The sequence below is a fragment of the Phalacrocorax aristotelis genome, chromosome 15 (assembly GCF_949628215.1).
Source record: "Phalacrocorax aristotelis chromosome 15, bGulAri2.1, whole genome shotgun sequence".
In the NCBI taxonomy this organism is placed as follows: Eukaryota; Metazoa; Chordata; class Aves; order Suliformes; family Phalacrocoracidae; genus Phalacrocorax; species Phalacrocorax aristotelis.
In genome coordinates, this window is record NC_134290.1 from 17,240,564 (window position 1) to 17,260,407 (window position 19,844).

General features: G+C 53.2%; 1 protein-coding gene across 1 annotated transcript; it reads left to right on the top strand.

Moving 5' to 3' along the window:
- Positions 1 to 200: 200 nt before the first annotated feature.
- On the top strand, positions 201 to 19,795 carry MMP11 (matrix metallopeptidase 11). Its single transcript, XM_075110576.1, has 8 exons — positions 201 to 485; positions 9,674 to 9,924; positions 11,196 to 11,339; positions 12,371 to 12,504; positions 15,268 to 15,515; positions 15,850 to 16,063; positions 17,349 to 17,606; positions 18,503 to 19,795. The coding sequence occupies exons 1-8, from the start codon at positions 366 to 368 to the stop codon at positions 18,634 to 18,636; spliced, it is 1,503 nt and encodes a 500-aa protein (XP_074966677.1). The 5' UTR covers positions 201 to 365; the 3' UTR covers positions 18,637 to 19,795.
- The last annotated feature ends 49 nt before the right edge of the window (positions 19,796 to 19,844 follow it).

A 19,844-nucleotide genomic window follows, 5' to 3' on the forward strand; every position in this document is an offset into this window, starting at 1 on the left:
CAGCTGCTCCCTCGGCCGCAGATGCAAAAGCCGGGCGGCGAGGCGGATTATCACTCCCGGGGAGCAATGCACGCCCCAGGGACCTCCCCAGCCTGCTCCGGTTGGGGACGACCCGGTTGCACTGAAGCCACGGGCCGGTGCCGGGCAGGCGCGGGAGGGGGGTCCCGCCCGTCGCGCCCCTCCCCTCCGCCCGGCGGGGCGGAGCGGGGCGGGACGCTCTCCCGCGATGCCGCCGGGCCGTGTCCCCCCGGCCCGTACAGCCGCGGCTGGGGAGAACAAAAGGCAGGAGCGGGAGGAGGCGCGGGGAGGAGGGCAGGCGGCCACGGGGGGGATAAAAGGCTCAGCGGGGACCCCCCCCCCGCCCCATGTCCGATCCCGCTCCGCCACCCGGCATGGCCCGTCCGCCGCTGCCCGCCGCCGCCGCCTTGCTGGCCGCCGCCTTGCTGCACTGCGCGCCCGCCGCGCCCGCCCGCCGCCACAAGCCGGTGAGTCGGGACCAGCCGGTGCCTCCGTGCGTGTGCCCCCGCCAAGTCCCAGCCGCCCCCGGACTCGCGGCTCTCCGGTGCGGTCCCGAGGGGAGCATCTTCCCGGCGGACCCTCCGCCGAGCGGGATGAGCCGTCCCCTCTCCATCCCCCCCACGCCGCCCTCGGGCTGCCGGCGCGGGCAGCGATGCGCTGCCGGGAGTCACCGGCCAGGGGACGGCTGCCCCTGCCCCGCCGGTGCCCCAGCGGCGCCCCCCGCCCGGGCACCCCCGCTACGCGGGCTGCTTTTGGCACGTTAGGGGAGTTTTCACAGGCGTGCTTGCTTCTGCGGAGCGAGCAAGGGAGAAACAAGGACAAGGAGGGCTTACGAAAGGACACGGGATCCCCCTTTCCTTCAAAGGCAGCAGTGCATTCGCTGCCTGCTAATAACACCCCCCGCATGCTGTGCTGCCAATTCCGAGGAGTGTTACGGGGAGACGAGACTAAAGGGATGAATCAAACGCGCTGGCAGGAGGGGAGCAGCAGGGCTTTTTCTTCCTGCACATGCCTGCCAGATCCCAGCACCTGGGATGGAGCTGCGAGGAGCAGGGACTGGCGCTGCCAGAAAAGAGCAGCGGCGCACGAGGGATTTGGGGGACGGGAGAAGACAGAGAGCTCCTTGGACTGGGAATGTGTGCGTGCGTAACTGGGTTGTTACATACATGTGCTTCACTTGTGTGCCATAAAATAATGACAGAGCAAATGCCCAGTAGCAGCCCAAGGGGATTAGTTCAGGTTCTGTCGATGGTTTTATTATCAGCCCTGTCATCGGAGTACTTTCTAACTTGGCTGCTAAATATGCTGTGGGCTGGGACTTGGCACAGAACAGCCTTGGCCCCAAAAGTGCTTGTATTATTCCAAACAAAATGTCACTGTGGTTGGCTCCGCTCTACCGCTGACAAAGGTGAGCCCAAGCACTCAGGCAGTGGCACTCTGCACCCCAGTTACGACACAGCTCCGCACATTTCATCCCCATCTGAATGCAGCAAGAGGCGGGCTGGGAGGGACCTGTGTAAAGCTGGAGACTGCTGGTTCCTATAGGGATGTTGGTTGGGCTGCCGTGCGCCTCACGCTCTGCCGTGTGCAAGCTGAGAAGCTGCTCCTCCTGGTGGGACCTGCACAGCCTCTGGTCCTATCTTGCTGCCAGCAAGGACCTGTGTGGGATCCCCAGGGAAGGGAGAGCCAGCCTGGGTTTCACACCATCTGACCTTGGGTCCAGTCCAGCTGCGATGTGCACTGTTCATTGCCTTCTGTTGGTGCTCGCAGCTGCTGACTGACTGCAGGGGTTGCTGGGGCTTATCTGCCTTGGCCAGTACCCCTTGAACGAGGGGAATACATCAAACTGCTGGATGAGCACAGAGTTAATGCAGGGGTCCAGGTCTGCTCAGGCTCCTGGTCCATCTAATCCACCACTACACTCCTGAAGAAGGTCCCCCCAGTTGGGAGTCTGCTGCCCAGAGATTATTTCTTCCTCATCCCAGGCTAATGCTCTGCATCATGAGTGCTAATACTTTCATCTTGTCTGGAGTAACTCCAGGTGATGCTTTTCCAGGTATGTTTTGTTTAGGAACATCTTGTGCTCATGTGTTTGACCAGCCATGTGGAGCTCGGGGTTTCAAATCAATGTATTTCACTCAGACTTTGTAGAGCTGGTGGCTGCATTGGTTTGGGGTTGGAAGTGGACGGATGATTTCCCATCCTTTCAAATAGCAGTCCTCTCATCCCACATAGCTGCCCTTTTGGGTTCCTTATCTGGTGGCAAGACTTCTGAAGGTCGTTCTAGTGCCTGTGAGGTAAAGCCAGTGTCATGGTGCTTGCTCTCACATACGATGTAAGTAAGTTGACAGCAGTACACCCCATTCCTCTTCCAACTGGTGTATGCATGTCAGCGTGGAATGGCTGAAGTGGGATTGCTGGGCTGACACTAGCCCATGTGTGAATTTCTGGCCTCAGCCCTTCTCTACCTCCTCTTTCTAGAGAGCTCTGCCATGCCATTGCATGTTCGCTTTTCTGGCTACTTCTAGCCTCTCTGCACAAAGACATGTTTCCGTATGTCTAACAGCAGCTAATTCCCTGCCTGGGAACCTTTTGCTGTTGGGTGATGAATGAGAAAGGAGCTGAGGGGCTGAGCTGGGAAAGGAGACTCCCACTCCTACAAGACAGACAATGGTGACTTCCTTGAGCTGTGCTAGTAGATGGGGTGGGCAAGGACCACGCTAGGCAGCACCTCGCGCAGCAGGATACCGCACCGTGACTATTCCGTGCTCCAGTATCAACTCACAACAGCAGTACTGAGAGGGGAGGGAATCAAGGGCTCAGATTCATTTTAAAGCCAGGCTACAGAGGGCAAGTGGCAGAAGGAGCTGTGTTGTTTGTAGCAAACTCTGTAGATCTCCTTCACTTTTACATTAGCACCTAAAGAAAGAAAGAGAAAAATGAGAGCAGAATACAGGCTGTGTCTGGTGTCCACTGTAAAACTTGAGAACAAAAGATCTGCAGTCCTCGGGGCAGTGCAAACGCAGACACTGAATTCCTGCATTGCTTTCAGCTCCCCTGGGAAATCAAAGTCAGCCCATTTGCCGAGAAACTGTCTCTCCTTGGAGAAGTGGTGGGCACCCTCCCAGCTGCCAGCGTAATCCCTCGGGAGCTGTATCCTGCAGCTCTCGCCCTGAACCCAGCAGGTTCCCCTCTGGAAGCATGGTGCTGCCTTCCCTGCAGCCCAGGAGCTGGGGGGGCTGCCTGCCTCGCTCAGGGCTCAGGCAGCTCCTGCAGAAAGGGTTTGATTGGCACTGTTTGGTTTGGCTATTTAAATACTGCAGTGAATGTTGGGGTAATTTTAGGCATGTTTATCCTCTGCTCTGGGAGAGACTCAAGACACATGTAAGCAGTTATTCTCCCGCGGGTTTGTGGTGTTTGTGCTTTCACATGCAACACACATGCACGCCCTGCATTGTGGCAAGACTTGGGGCGTACAGTTGGCAAAGCGGACTGGGGAGGGAGAAGAGAGCAGGGATGAGAGAAGCACTTTGGGGAGGATCCCCCACTCCAGGTCACATTGCACTTCACTTGCTTCCCCCATGCATATGCTGCCCTGGCACCGTAACTTAGGGGGCTCAGGGTGCACTGTGTAGGTCTTCTTGTTTAAAAAAGGATCTTCTGTGGAAAAATTGTCCTCAGAGACTTTTCACACCAGAGGTGCTGTCAGCTGTTTCCTACGAATCCCAAATACATAGACAGGTAAATGAAGGGTTCCTGGATATTCTTACACTGGGGATGGCTCAGCCTGTAACATGAATGGAAGCACTGCTGAGTCTGCACATAGCTGTCCAGCAAAATGAAAAGCAAAGCACTTCAGGGGTTCACTGAGGGCCACAGACATGCTTTTAGAGGTTCACTGAGATCCTGGTGCAGATGAGACCTACAAGGACAGACAGGTAGCCAGACTTCCTCTTAGTGGGATTTGGGCAGAAGAGATGCACGATCATCTCACAGAAGTGGCTCTGTGAAGATTAGTGGTGGGGGAAAACGCCCCAGATGTCTCTGGGAGGTTGGGCAGGGGGACAGTGCTTGTTTTGTGGGTTTGGAGTTCCCTGAGGGTACAACATCCCCCAGTTAGCTCCAGAGAGGGCTGCACTGTGGCAGGCAGCCATATCCAGTGGGAGATGTCCTGGCTGTTGTCCTTGGGCTGGGCACCGGTAGCTCATTGCTCACCTTAGCTTGGATGTAATTGCACAATGAACAAAACATCTCAACCCACTTCCTCCTCTGTCTCGGGTGTGCTGCATCCTAGAGTAGATTCCTGGTTTCAAGGGGATTTCTAGGTCATCAGATTAAGAGCTCTTGAAAACTTTTGCTATCCTGGAATCCTGGGGCTTGTTTGCTTTGTGAGTACTCCTGTTTCTGGCAAACTGTTCCTTGGGTGACACCAGCAGCTTGGTTGTGGTGGTGTTGATGGACTAGACTTACAATCTGTCATGTAATTAAAGTGTCTGATAATAAAAACAGTCCTGCAGTGTTTATTCATTTGCTTTCTCTTGTTACATCGGAGCCTGGGTCTTCTCATTCTATCTGTGGGCATAAACATTTGCAGTCCATAATGTTTCATGTTCCATGTTGCTTAGGAAAAATAAACATTTTCCTTTTTTCATTGCCAACAACAACTACCACCAAATAATCCGGAAACAAACTGTCAGGCCCCAGGAGGTAGTGCTTGATGGTGCCATGGAGTATGGGAAGTGAGCAGAGAGGGACCTCCGACTGTGTATGCACAGCCAAGCACTGCAGTACCTCCCGTTTGGCCTCATTTGGCCAAAGTTTGGCCTCAGCCTGTGCATTCCCTCTGGCTCTGTCTGCAGCAGGACTGGGCTGCAGCCCAACATGAAGGAGCCATTCCTGCAGCAGAAGTATTTTGTGTAAGCAAAGAATTCATAATTAAAGGGGTTAGGAGACTCTGCCTTGTTCTGGGGAAGGTAGGATCAATAAATCCGGTGGATTTGCCTAGGCATTGTTTCCACCAAGTTTCCATTGTTTCCACTAACAGTGCCTTGACCAGGAGCACGCTTTGCTGAGGGCCTGACCAGACCACAAGCATAATATGTTTCTGCCAAGAAATTTTGGTTACAGTATTAGCTGTAACCTTCTGGGGCCAGTCAGCTTCTGGGACACAACCTGACTGGAGTGGAGCTGGCTCCAGTTTTACCATTAACCATCAGCTGTAGCTGCATTTTCAAATCCAACCCCTGCAAATCCATGCTGGGCTGAGAGGCAGGCTGGCCAAAAAGCCGGTGATGGTGCTCTGTGCATCAGGACAACAATGCTGATCTCAGGCAGGAACATTGCTGCAGCCTGTTAAGGGGGTGCAGAGCCCCTGGGAGGCACAGCCACCTGACAGCGGACAGAAATGGGGTGAGAGAACTGTCTTACATGAGAATTGCGGGAGAAAGCATCTCTGCTGTCCTTCCCCTGCATTCAACTAAGGGCAGGAGTGCTCTGAGGTGCAGGCTCATAGATGGGAGGAGGATAATGCTACTAGCCAAAGAGGCAGCAAACACCAGGGCCTTGTCAAACACTCTGAGTAACAGATGGAGAAAGCAGGCAGAAATTGAAAAGCAGCAGCAGAAGGGCCAGGGAGGTGGGGAGAAAACCCATGAGCTCATCCCTTAGCAGAAGAGGAATCAGCCCCCAATGGCAGGGGAAGTATCCAAGAGAGATGGGATTCGTGTTGTAACTTGTCCAGTCACTCCTGTCTGATGGCGGGGGGAGTCACTTTTCACATCCGTGCTGCCTGAGCAGGCAGAAGCCCAGAGGAGACCAGTTTAAGTTCAGGGCAGGCAGCAGAGGATGGACCAAGGCAGAGGAGAGCACTGGGTTTGTCAGTACCAGGCACTCTTGAGGTTTTTTACACACATGAGGTTTTTTACACACAGTGTTGCTGATACTCCTCTGTAGCTGTGCTGCTTTGGCTGCTTCTCCTGGGAGGAGCTGGAGGGTGAAGTGCTGCCCAACACAATGAGGTTAAAGATGCTCCCAGCTACTCGGGATGGCTGGGACACTTCCTGGGAAGCTTGGCTGGTGTTCATCTGGCCCCAGCAGACCCAGAAGTGATGGCTGTTGTATCACAGAACTTGAGGGCTGATAAAGCTGTGAGGAACCGAGTGGGCAGTCTGTACCTCCACTGTGGTTTCTGCTCTCCCGTGGGATTTGTCCTACCCCTCCTGTTCCCTCTCAGGCTTTTGGTCACAAGGCTGCTAGGAAGAGGCACTTTCTTTGCGAGGAGCTGTGGCCAGCCTGCAGTACAGCCTTCTTTGTGTATAGCTTTGCTCCTCTGCTGTCCTCACTGCCCTCAGCCCTTGATCTCGGGCCTGGGAGCCTCTCTGTGCTTGTGTTGTGCAGACATATTGCTGCTCAGTCTCTATTGCAAAGCCCTGGCCTCTTCCCGTGGCTAAAAGCTGTCTGTTCCCATACACAGCAGCCACCCCAACTGTGGGTTATACTGGGAAGGGCAGTGCAAGTGGCTGCACACAGCCTTAGCCAGAGGCTCAGATCCGGCTCTGCACTCGGCTGGTCTGAATATCTGCCCTGGGTTGCAGGGATTTTCCTTTGTTTTTGGTTTTGGTAATCCTTTCCCCTCCAGTGGTGTGGGATGGGTGGAGTGGGGATGCCTTGATAGCTACCCAGCAGCCAGTGCCCTCCTCATCCTCTCTTCACATGTTTGCACTAGCTTCAGCAGCAGCACAGCCCTAAGGAAAGCCCTACGCTTACACTTGGGGCATTATAACACAGCTCAGGAGAACAAAGCAGGATCTCTCCAAGAGAGGGTGGCTTCAGCACTGGTTGGGAAGGATGCAACCTTAAGCAAGAGGAGATGTTATCTAAGCCTTGGGAAGTGCCTGCAGTGAGGTGTGTCCAGCCAAGGAGACTGAAATCTCCAGCCTGACGTGTCTCCTGAGCATTGTTTGGCAAGTGGTTTCTAACTGTCACATTTCCCCTTGCCAGCTGCGCCTGCAGTGGCATTTTCCAGCCCTTTCCTGCAATGGTGCTAATGTCGGTGCAGTGACGACAGGGAGAGACTTGCTATTTGTCTGGGTGCACAGCAAGCACACAGGGCAGCAGGGCAGGTCTTGCCTCCTGCCTCCACCCAGAGCCATTCGCAGGGCCGTGCTGTGACCCCTCCCAGGGCCGGGTCTTGGCAGAGGGCAGGCAGGCCGGAGCAGGGAGGCTCCTGCCTAAGGCAAGGTGGGGTTTATATGGCTGGAAGCTGGGATTCAGGCCAGTGGCCTTGAGTTAACCAAAGGGGAGAGAGAAAACCTAGCTCTGCTCTGCCCCTGAACATGGGATCCCACAGGACGAGAAGGAAACAGGCAGTTCCTCCTCTGCCCCTGCTTGGAGGAGGGTGATAATCTCCAGTTTATGCCAGTGCCCCCAGCCAGGAAGTCAACAACTGGACTTTCTGGGAGACTGGGGGATGTGCTTAGCATAGCCAAGACAAAAAAAACAGGGCTAGGCCCATCTGGGTCAGCCTCAGTCCGCTCACCTCCCTGGGAAACTCCTGAGGGTTTCCCAGCGCTCCCAGTTCCACAGTGAGGGGTCTTCCCAGGGTCCATCTCTACTCCTCCCCAAGTGCCTTGATGCAGCTGTCCTGCACCTCCTGGTCCTGGGAAACCAGACACATTAATCACCTCGTGACCTCAGGCAGCAGGCCCTGTCTCTGGTGGCAGCAGGTGCTCTTGAGCGCACCCAGGAGCAAGGAGCCAAGCGGCCCTCCAGCTGGGCTTCGGTGCCATTATTTGCTTGGCAGAGGGTCTCGTCAGGGCTGGGAGCAAGGTGTCGGCCAGAACATGAACCTTATCAGCTCCTCCTGCCAGCTGTCCTTCACAGGTGCTAGCTGCCAGCCCAGGCAGGGTGCCAGGCAGCTCTTGGAGAGTTCCTCTTAGAGTGACAGGTACCTCTGACCTGGCAGGGCTCCAGCATTCAGCAGGAGCAGCCCAGTGCAGACTCCCCTGGGACAGCCTCCTTCCACCAAAGCACCGGATGGATTCTCAGTGCCACGGCTAGTGGCTTGGGCAGGCTTTGCTGTTCACGATGTAAAATGTCTTTTCCTCTTTCCACGTGTTGATGGTGCGGTTCCCATGGTGTGTGAAAGTGCACTGGGACACCAGGACCGGGTCAATGGTTTCTAAGGCAAAGGCTGGCAGGTACCAAGCCACCAAGAGTGGCTGGCTGGCTGGGGAGAGCAAGCCAGTAGGCTGGAGTGGTGACGGATACACGAAGAGCAGAACACCTAAACTGCACCTTGTGTGACCTCCCAGGCTCCTGTGTCCGTCCATGCATTGCACAGAAGCATGGGGCCATTACAGAGTTGGGATCTCGGTGGCGGAATTAATGCCAAGGGCTTCACACTTCATTCCAGCCCGCATGAATGGGCTCATTGTAGGGAAGAGAGTGGCGGCAGCACGTGGATTACATGGCATCATGGCAGCCCTGGCATTGTGCCCACCTGACCATTGTGTCCCTGGCAGGGCAGCTAGGATTGCTGGCCTGGAGGAAGGCAGCTCTTTGCAGGGGAAGGAAAGGGACCTCTAAATCCCAGGTCTTCACTCTGGACCTGTGTGGGACAGAGTGTGCCTGTCTGAATAGAGGTGTGTCACTGCTGCATCTCAGCCTCTCCTGCTGCTCAAACAGCTTTAAATTTGCCTGCACAGAATAGAGAAAAAAATATGAGTTTGGACCTCTGGCTTGTGCAGCATGGTGACACAGGGACCATGAGCCTCTCACCCCACATGCCTCACAGCAGGCTGGGGATTACACCTGGGCCATGTTTCATGGTGGCCCCATAGTCCTGCTGTCAGGTGGGAAACCAATGGAAGTCAGCTAATTAGCACTAATTGCTGTTGCCAAGAGGAACTGTGCTTTTCCGGCTAAGTGTGGGAGAGCTCAGGTGATCTTATCGCCAAGCAGAGTCACAGGCGCAGTTGAGGCAAGGGGGAACAGTCCTGTAGAATACTCTGCAGAATTGGTGACCTCAGGCAGTGATAGGGTCTGCAGGGACGGTCACTGCTGCTCTCTGCCCCATGGGCTGGGCTCAAAGTCACCCCCCAGATCCACGTGTCCTGTTTTCCAGCTTGCGCTGTCCTCCAGCCATGCTGAGGGCCTGCTCATCATGCCAGGACAGCAAGGGGACTCCATGGGAGACACAATGGGGAGCACAGCTGTGTGCTGGGGACTAAAGGCTTCCTCCCATTAATATCACCTCTACCCGAGGCCAGGAGGGAATAAAGGATGTGGGGCAAAGGGGGAGAATTTACTCCCTAGTGATTTTTTTCATTCTTGACCGGTCTGGTTCTCATCCACAGTTTGCAAAAGCATTTCCTGCCGGCCAGCTGCCAAGGAAAAACAGACCAAAAATAGCCCAGTACTTAGGAGGTGCCATGGCATGACACAGTGCCTCCCAGGTGTGACCCGGCCGACAGCAGCAGACCCCAGGGAATGGACGATGTCTGTGGGGAGCAGTTTGTGCCCTAGCAGTAGGGGAACAGCCCCAGGCAGAGGTGGAACTCACCGCTGCAGGGCTGCTGTGGGGAGTCATCCACCACTCTGCATCAGGACCTCTCTTCCCAGACGGTGAAGTCATGGCTTTGCTTTTCCCTTTTAGGACATGTCTCGAAAGCATCACACCTGGAAGGAGCAGAGTCCTTGGCTGTCTTCCTTGGTGAATGCTGTGGGGACCAGCGTGCCTGCCAAGGGCTTCCCCGTGGGCGTGGATGAGCAGGTGGTACACTGGAACCCACCCCGGTGTGGCGTGCCGGACCTCCCAACATCGTTGGACGGACAGAACGGACGGAACCGGCAGAAGCGGTTTGTCCTCTCCGGTGGACGCTGGGACAAGACCAATCTCACCTACAAGTAAGAGAGGCCCGAATATGGAGTCAGGCTCATTTGCTTCTCCCTCCCAAACCCTCAGTCTGATGTTCCCTGGAGCGCAGCGTGCTGTGACGTGATCATAAAAGCTGCAGGGCAGCCCAAAAACTGGGTACTGCCAGATGGGGGGCAGGGGAGCCACGTGCTGAACCACCAGCAGGGTCATACCCAACACCTCCACATCCTCTCATGCGCACGCTGCCATAAACACAGCTGCCCACCCAACCCTGCCCAAACACATTCCGCACAGCTATTGCATCACCCCTCGGTCAGTCCTGCATCAACACCCCCATGTGCATACGTTCACTTCCCTACATCAAATGCCTGACACATGCCGAGCTGAGCCTCTACCACTGGCCCTCCCCTGCTGTGCCTTTGCTCCCCCCAGACACGCTGCTGTGGGCTCACTTCACAGTTTATTTTAAAAAGACCTTTTTGTTCAGCTGTTACTGATGTTCCCATATGCACGACTTCAGTGAAAAGTTTTGCCCGAGTCACCCCACACACTCTCAGTTGCAAATCTGCTCAACAGGCTTGCAGGAGGGTTGTGCTGCCTCCTCAGTTGCCCACAGGGGCATGAGTGGAGAGGTGATCACACTCATATGGATTTGACAGCACATAAATCATCTTTTGTGTAATTAAGTACAGGAGACAGCTTCTCATAGCATTAGGAGGTGATAGATAACAGAAAGGCTTCTTCCTTTTTTTTTTTTTGGGTCGACAGTGTTAAATAAAGAAACACAGCACAGATGAACAGACACCAACACTGTTAATGGAAGGGAAAGAAAGCCCTCTCTTTGGCAGACTTTACAGTCTGCTTATGTTATAGGAGGGCAGAAGAGGCAGCAGCTGCTCTAAGTGAACCCAGGTTTCCAGGGGCAAAAAATGCAGAGACTTAGGAGGAGAAATCACATCACACCACTCCCACGCACCTCTGTGGGGCTGGACTCATAAGGGACAGACCTGGGAAATGCTGCAGCACAACACTCCATAGAAACACAGATCTGCAAAGCTCTCCAGAGAGCTCACCTCTGAGCTCACCAGCCAGAGGGTTCCAACACTGATGGGATTTATCTGCTGCACATGTTGCTTGGAAGAGGGTGCCGGAGCAGCGCCTGTATGGATTAGAGATGTACCGGTGCTGAAAGGGAGTGGCAGCCCTAGTGACGTTGATCCTAGAGCTAGTATCTTCATGACAGCAGTGTCCATGGGACAGCAGCTGATGCTCTCCTCATCCAGTGTCTGTTGCTTTTCAGAATTATCAGGTTTCCGTGGCAACTTGTAAAAACTAAAGTGAGAAGGACCATCAAGGAAGCTTTGAAAGTCTGGAGTGATGTAACCCCACTGACCTTCACTGAGGTGCAGGAGGGCCGGGCTGACATTGTCATAGATTTCACAAGGTAAGCACGAGGGCAGCAGCACCCTCCTCCCAGACAGAGGAGCAGCCTTGCAGGCAAGACCCCGAGCCTCTAACGAGAGCAGAGCGCTGCCAGCAAAAAACTTAGGCACTTAAGTGGAGGCTCATATTTGTTCTTTCAGACACTGGGATTTTTTCGTGGTTTTTTTTTTTTTCTTGTCAGTTGTGGGCTGCTTGGTGTAAGTGCAGCTGTTCCGTGCTGGCTGTGCACAGTACCGTTACTGATCATTAACTGATTTTCCTGGTACATTTACGTTTCTCTGCCCACAGGCTGTTTTCCTAAGCATTTGTTTTGAATTTCCAATCTTCAGGTCCTCCATCCTGTCCCTTGACCGAACGACGTAACTGTCTGCCCAAAGACAAATATAGTTTCCTGGTTAAATGAATCTTGGCTCCTGGCCTGAAATTCACTTTTGGCAGAATACGCACAGGGGCAAAGACTTCCCTCTGCTGCATGTTTGCACAAAACTAATAAAGGCAGTGGAAGCATCCAAGCAGTGATGCGATGTGCATGCTGTGTATTTGCCTGTGCCTCCCTCAGCTCTCTAAAGTGGCCACATCTCTCATGGGTTTCCTTCATTAGTCAACAGTGGGCTTGTCTTGAGTGAGGACCTGAGGGTTTGGCTGGGTTCACTGCTGACTGCCTCTCTGCATCCCCCCGCCGCTCAACTATGTCAACTTAATCTTGGCTCAAACAGTCACCTCCTTAATTCTTTAGGCTCCATGGTCGGCTTTGGGCTGGAAGCTGAACAGGGGGAGGAGAGTAACATTCCTGAGAAAACATATGAAGTCCCCAGGGCTTGGTGTGACTGAGGTCTGTTTCTTCAGTGCCCTGATGCAGAACCGAGTTTATGGCAACCCAAAGGACTCAAAACAATCAATCTGGACTGGTGAACTTGGGATGGGAGTGAAAGCTGCTGTCCCCTCACAGTGGCTCCCCACCTTTGGCCATATGATGCTGTTCACTGGAGGTACATGGCTGTTTCTCTGAGGTGCAATGTGTCTTCTCTCCAGGTACTGGCATGGAGATAACTTGCCTTTCGATGGGCCCGGAGGGATCCTGGCACACGCGTTCTTCCCCAAGACACACCGGGAGGGAGACGTCCATTTTGACTATGATGAGACCTGGACAATTGGGAACAACCTGGGTATGGTATTGTTCCAGGGGGAGCTGTGGATGCTTCAGGATGCTTATCAGGGCACCTGGAAATGATTCAGTTGTGGTGTAAACAGGGACTCTGTAACTGAGAGGCAGCAATCATTTTTGTGGCGTGTATTGTCAACTCCTACCACTTACAGCCCTACTGGTAGTATTCAGATTTTTTTTTTTTGTCACCCTTCAGCCACAGCAAAGTCTGTGTCCAGCACCAGGACCATGTTTTCCCAGTGGTGTCACCCTATGTGGGGGGAGCAGGAAGAACACATCTGAGAGACAGCTCCTTTGCCCAGCCTCACGCCCTGCCACTTGGAAGTTGCACCCAGCATTGGCAGGAGCTGTTAGAAATAAAGCAGGGAAGGAATGAAGGAAAACGGAGGCTCAAGCACCAGCTGACACAGTTGTCTTCCAAAGGACAGCCTCAGCCCCAGTCCCTGCATGCACTGTTCACAGCCTGCCTGCAAAGTATTTTCCCTTTGAACAAGTCCATAAAGGGAAACCACCCAGGCTCCAGCTCTGCCCCTGTGGCCTGGGAATGCTCTGACCATGAACAACACCACATGGAGTCAAGACTTTTTTTTTTCCCCTAATAATAGATCCAAACTGGTAGGTCTTTACTTGGGCACTCAGGGTCTGTTGTCACAGTATCTCATTAGACACTGTGGGACCATCTGAATCGGTGCCCAAAGCATCCGTTTCTGCAAGACCCACCAAAATTAAGCCAGGTCAGCCCCTCCTCCTCCCTCCCAGTTTATCTACAGGGACAAAGACACAATCACAAAGCACAAGTTAAACCCCTGCCTCTCTGGGGTTTCCCAAACATTTTGTCAATGTCGATGTTCAGGGCTCAGATGGGGTCCCCCAAAGTCCACTTTATTGCCAGTTGTATGCCAGCTTGAGTATCTGCATGGGGCACAGGACTGCTACATCTCCAACCCTTTTCATCCTGACCCAAAACAAGAACCACAGAGCACCAAATATTTCTGCAGAAGCGTTTCTGCTCCTTAGGGAAGTGTGGGCTCTGCTGTTTTTCACCCTCTGTTGGAGCTGCCTATGTTGTTGAAGAATTTCCTACATTCTGCCACAAAAAACAGTGTTGGAGGCAAACCAGGAACTGAAAATAGATGCCAGTTCCCATCAGAATCCAGCCCTATTCCATAGCCCTTCCTCCCCCACCCTACATTTTCCATAAATAAAAGTGGTAAAAGCTCTTTGCAGCTAATTGCCATTTAATATGCTGAAAAGAGCTTTACAATATAAACGTGGATAAATCCTTATCTCAGCTGTCAGTGAGATGGGGAAATCCTTAGCCTCATTTTACAGAGGGAGAGCAGAAGTACGAGGAGGGCCAAGGTGTGCCCTGGGGTCACCCCAGAGCCATGCAGGAAGTAGGACTCCACGTGGAGGACCTTCTGCGAGGGACACAGTGATGCTCCCCAGCACAGCTCCTTCAGGCGTGCTGTTGTTCACCCCCGCCAGGGAATCTGACAATAGCACAGCTGATCTGCCATCACTGGAAAGCATCAAGTGAGGAGCCTGCCAAACTAAACAGAAGTGTCTGAAAGTTTGTAATAAATCACTGACACAGAAATCCCACTTTCTCAGCTGACCTAGATGTGTTGTTTTAATTGGGTCAGTGCTGTGCAAATTAATCACTTCAATGTAAAGCTGACCAGCAGAGGAAGGCAGGGGCTTACCTTCCCCCTCACACTACCCAGGCATTCCTCCCAGCTGCATCCCTCCCCCCTGTCCTGTCCCATCCTGGTGCTGAGAAGTGACCTGCTCCCCTGGAGCCAGCAGGGAAATCCTGCTTGGAGCAGCAAGGCTGGCTGACTCACATCCCTGCCTTGCTCATCACTTGGGCTGCAGCTCAGAGGATTTCTGGCTGAAGGCAAGTGAATGAATATGCTGGGACTTGTCAACAAACAGACCCGCTCCCATGTTTTGCTGCTTAATATGCCTCACTTCCAGCTTTCCCCGAAATTTATCAACTTCAAAAAGGATCCACTGGAAGCTAAACAACACCTGCCAAATGACACATTTTTGCATACTGAAATCCACTTTCCCCCCTCTCCTTTTCTAGACGCTCCAAGGTCATGTATTCCTAAAACATGATCTCCCATAAATCTACTTGAGTCTGGTGAAGAAGGCCCAGGCCTTAACACTGGATAATTTTTTATGGATTTATTTCTAAATGTCACCTTCTTGCTGCAGTCCACACACAAGCAATAAATGAGCTCCCTCCGCTGTCTGTGTGACAATGGCCATTAGCAAGTTTTAATCCTCACTGATGCAGGCATCTTCCACAATGGATGTGATCTGAATAGGACCTGATACACTACAGCCATAGCCGGGAACTGCTGCAAGGCTGGGTGGACAAAAACCAACTTTACCACCCTAACACCTACTTCTATGGGCCAGACTTCTTTCTCCATGCAAATTTCTTCTACCTAAAAGCATGTGGAGAACCCTTTTCTTCCTGATAGCTGATGGGGTACAGAAGCCACTGGCAACAGAATCACAAATCACCAACATGCCCAGGCTAGCACCTGACTGTATGAATTCACTCAGAGTGCTCCAGCAAATCCCTGGGAACAAAAACCTGTGAGCGCTGTAGTCGAGGTAGATTTACCTTCCTTGACTTAGGATGCTACAGCCTACCTGATAGTGGCTTAAAATTGGTAGAAGTGAGCCTAGGAGGCAGGCATCCCCCACAGAAGCAGGCAAAAGCATCTCCCATCTTTTCCCTTTGCAGGCACTGACCTCCTGCAAGTGGCTGCTCATGAGTTTGGCCACGTCCTGGGCCTGCAGCACACGGCCGTCTCCAAGTCACTGATGTCTCCTTTCTACATCTTTCGCTACCCGCTAAGTCTGAGTGAGGATGACAAGCAAGGTATCCAGTACCTCTACGGGAAACCCAAGCTAGATCCCAACCCAACCCCAACTCAGCCAGCAGACCTGCCCCACCCAGACCTTGAAACAAATGAGATCACCAACATGGAGGTGAGTGATCAGTTTGTCTGTGTCCTCCTCTAACACCACAGCTTGTTCCCAGCTGCTGGGACTGTCCTCGCCATGATGCCAGCAGCAGGCTTACATGTCATTAGGTGTCTGTGTCTTCCACCCATGCTGCTGAGCCCAGGTCCAGACCCCACGGCTGGCACTGCCAGCTAGTGTGGGATGCATGGGTAGGGGATCTTCAGGCAGCACGTGCCCAACCAAAACTGGCTGAAGGCAGGACAGTTGCCTGGACACAGGGGCTTCCCGTCCGCTGAACCCAGCCTGGGCGAGGGGGGCTCCCAGGAGTCCAAGCACCTGACCGGCTGTGCTTTGGCAGTCTGTGCAGCCCGACGCCTGCAACACAGCTTTTGACGCCGCATCCACCATTCGAGGGGAGCTGTTCTTCTTCAAGTCTCGCTATGTGTGGCGGTTCCGAGCTGGAAAGCTGCAGGATGGCTACCCAGCTTTGGCCTCCCGCCACTGGCAGGGGATCCCCAGCTCTGTTGATGCCACCTTCGAGGACCCTCTGGGCAATATCTGGTTTTTCCAAGGTAAGAGCTGGACTGGGATCAGATGGCTTGGAAATGCATCTTTACTGAGGGGTATTCAGGACCCAACAAGTTCCTAGGAGCACAAACCTTCTGGGCATCCTCAGCAATCCAGTGATCCTTGTTATTTGTTTCCTCTCTGTTTAAACTTTTCAGCAGATATTGAGGGGGGAAGAGAAAATGAGGTGTCACTTTTAGACACAGCCAAGATATCCCATTCTTCTCCTCTGGAACAGAAACATGTATTTTGAGCCTCTGGCCTGGCAATGCTGCTGGTAGAGGGGGAAGAAGGAAACACTTGCTGCATCCCCCCCAGCTGTCCTGGGAAGCACTGTGTCACAAAAGAGCCCCAGACACTTTCACAGGTTGTGAAACTCCTGAGCCTATGCCCCTAAAGCCCTGCTCAGGGGATGGACAGCATCTTCTCTGTTCCTCAGAGACCTGAATGTGGAGCTTTGTAGCACCCCCAGAGTGAGTGAGCCTACAGGGAGCCTGTATGCAGCACCAGACAACCTCCTGCCACCACGAGGATTAAAAACCAGTCACCCACGGGTGGCCAAACCTCCTCCTGGCCATCTCTGGAGTCCAAGACCAGCAATAACCCCTGTTTAAGCTCCACTGTTTTCTTTAATGCTCTTTCCAAGAGTAAATTTAATAGTGGGGATGCAGAATCATGTAGGTACCCAGCTACTCTGGATGTGCATGCCTCATCTGCGCACCATGAAACCAAGTACCAGAAGGCACACCATGTGGCTCTGCAGGCAGTGTTCCTGCATAAACAGATTACTTAGCACCTGACCTGCACACAAGGAGTTACAGTGCTAAAACTGGCAGGCTCCTACCATGAGTTAAAATTAGATAAAGTATTACATGCCATAGGTTAATTACAGAGATTCCCATTTTAATCTAATCTAGAAGTATGCTTCCAGTCTTTATTTCAGTTTGGCAACTACTTCCTGGTCTCTCTAGCTTGCTCCTTTACAGCTGCATGCCCACATATTTTCTCCTCCAAGTGCTGAGTTTGCAGGGTAGAGACTGGTCCCTCCAGCCAAGCCTTTTAGTATAACTTCCACAAATAGAGAAAAGACAGCTGCTAAAACAGTCCTCATCCCACCACTGACACCCTCCAGGTTGGACTGAGGTGGGAAGTGAACTCCTTGCACTAACAGCACTTTGGGCACCCATCAGTGACAGTGTCTGATCATTAGACACCAATGAGCTTTGAACCCCTTTCATTTTTATTTTCTTTTCAAACAGCTTCTGTCTCCCTTTTGTGTCTCCTCACCAGATTCTCAGTACTGGATTTACGATGGTGAGAGACGCGTATCTGGTCCCACCCCGATTGTGGAGCTGGGCCTCCCTGCATCCCCTGTGCAGGCAGCTCTGGTGTGGGGAGCTGAGAAGAACAAGATCTACATCTTCACCGGAGGCAACTACTGGCGCTTCAATCCTCACACGCGCCAGGTGGAGAACATCTACCCCCGGACCATGGCTGACTGGCGTGGCGTCCCTCAGGAGATCGACGCGGCTTTTCAGGATGAGTTTGGTCAGCGCAGCAGGGACATGGCCTGCTCTGGGGTGGGCGATCAGGCTGACACCACTGCCCAGCATGAAGAACTGGGCAGATCTAGACATTTCATAGTAGTGGATGCTTCCCAGCCACAGTACATGCCATATAGTGTATAGAGAGAGAGGTGGCTCCTTCTGGTGGGTAGGGAACTGAGACCTCCCATAAAAGTGAGAAGTTTAGTCATTATTAATTGCAAGAATCAATGGTTAAGTGTTTGATAGAGAGAATTCAAACTTCTGACTAAGAAATGGTCACAGAGTCCCACTCAGCTGTTACCACTCATGATAAAGAAAGGGATGAGAAAACAGCAGAAACACTGCTCACACTTCAGCCTAGGCAGCTGTCATAAATGAACAGGCTGCTTTTGGCATTGCCTAGTCCTCCCAGATGTGTCCCATGCTGAAGACAGCATGGCAGTGCCACACAGAAACACTGAAGACAGACAGGGTGCTTGGGATGACAGGTGTGGTGACTGCTTCTCTCCTCCCAGCTCCCAGAGGATGCACTGGAACAGCTCCCCACTGCTTCCAGAGCCTAAATCCCAGACCAGCTTCCCTGCAGTAACAGATGCTCTGCAGCAGGTCTTCACAAGTTCCCTGTCATAGGCCTTGTTCACAGCTGGCCACTAACTGGGTACAGCATATTTAAAACCACAAGAAATATAAAGTCCTGCTTACTCTCCCATCAAAACTAAAACAATGTAAGCTGCAAACCCGAGTTCAAGTGAAATGAATGCAGGAGCATCTCCTGTCTCTTGCAGGCTCTTTTTTGGTACTGCACATGCTGCAGAGCGTCAACAAGACAAAACGCTAGGAAAGATCTCTGAGCTGTGCCAGCCCTGTCTCTCCTAACTGTTCCTCTCTCACCCACAGGTTTTGCCTATTTCCTGAGAGGCCGAGATTACTGGAAGTTTGATCCAGTCCAGGTGAAAGTGCTGGAGGGCTACCCACGCCACATCAGCCAGGACTTCTTCAGCTGTTCACCTTCCTCCAACTCCTTCAGATGAAGGGGGTGCTTCTGTCCTCCACGCTCCCCTTTCATCACTGTTACTTCCAGCAGCCACACGGAGGGTTCCCTCTGGCGTTCCTGGCTTCCTTCCAGGATCAGCATCTGACACAACATGTGTCTGTCACAAGTGACAAAGTTAGCTCAAGTTCCAGCAGCCGCAGCTTCAGTTGCCATCAGTATAAAAGCATCCACCATGTTCTTTGCAGGCAAGAGCAGCCACTAAACCCTCGATGTGGCCATACTCTTCCAGCAATAGCAAAAGCCATCAAGCCAGCCTGGAACAGGATCATGCTCTCCTAAGTAACCTGGACCCCATCACGTAGAACTGATCTGGTGGCACGTCCAATGTTTACATAGCTCACAACAGCAGCCCTTTGCTGCTCCAGACCCTGGCCTGGGAGGAGGAGGGCTGAGACCCTGAGGCACCTCCCTCAGCCTTAGCCAGGGGCTTTGAAGGACACTGCCTGCAGAGAAATGCAGACGTGCAGCTGCTGCCAGGGTCACTTCACCAGTCCTGCAGCAGTGACTGTCAGGACCCTGTCGCAGCCCTACTCCCAGTTTTTATGTTGTATCACTAGTACACGTTAGGATTTTATACTGATTTATATATAGACAAGGGGCCCCCTTCCTTCCACGGTGCTGGGTGCCAGTGCTGGACACTGCCCCATCTCTCCCTGTGCCTGTACTGAGTTAGGTTCCCCATCCTGGGTTGCTCATGACTGCACGGATCAGTCTCATACCACTGTTCCCAGCCCACCTGGACACTGGGCTGGGGGCTGACACTGTACAGCACCACTCCAGCTCTTTGCACACCCCTCATTGCTACATAACCTCATGCCAAAAAAACCCAGAGGTGCTGCGGTCAGGTTTTTTTCCTTTTCACCTTTCAACCCTCCCCGGCCCTCAGTTCCCCACCCCGGGTGACCGGCCAGAGACACCCCAGTGAGCAGGTCGGGCTACTGCCGGACCCGGGCCGCGGAGGGTGCCCGGTACCGCGCCCCGAGAGCCTCGGTGCCAGCCCCTCCTCACGAGCGCAGCTGTAAACGCCTGCAAAAGGCCCGCTGCCTCCCGCCTGCGCGCCAGCACGTACCCAGCCGTACATGCGCACCGCTTGTATTTATGTACCGCCCCGCAACAATAAACCGCCTCTTCCCTAAGCACAGCCTGTCAGTGCCGCCCTCCCGCCCCTCGAAGGCCGCCCCTCAC

Coding starts and splice junctions, on each gene's coding strand:
- MMP11 (XM_075110576.1), top strand. CDS start 366: ATGTCCGATCCCGCTCCGCCACCCGGCATGGCCCGTCCGCCGCTGCCC. Junction 16,064..17,348: donor CAATATCTGGTTTTTCCAAG/GTAAGAGCTGGA, acceptor TCTCCTCACCAG/ATTCTCAGTACTGGATTTAC. Junction 17,607..18,502: donor GGCTTTTCAGGATGAGTTTG/GTCAGCGCAGCA, acceptor TCTCACCCACAG/GTTTTGCCTATTTCCTGAGA.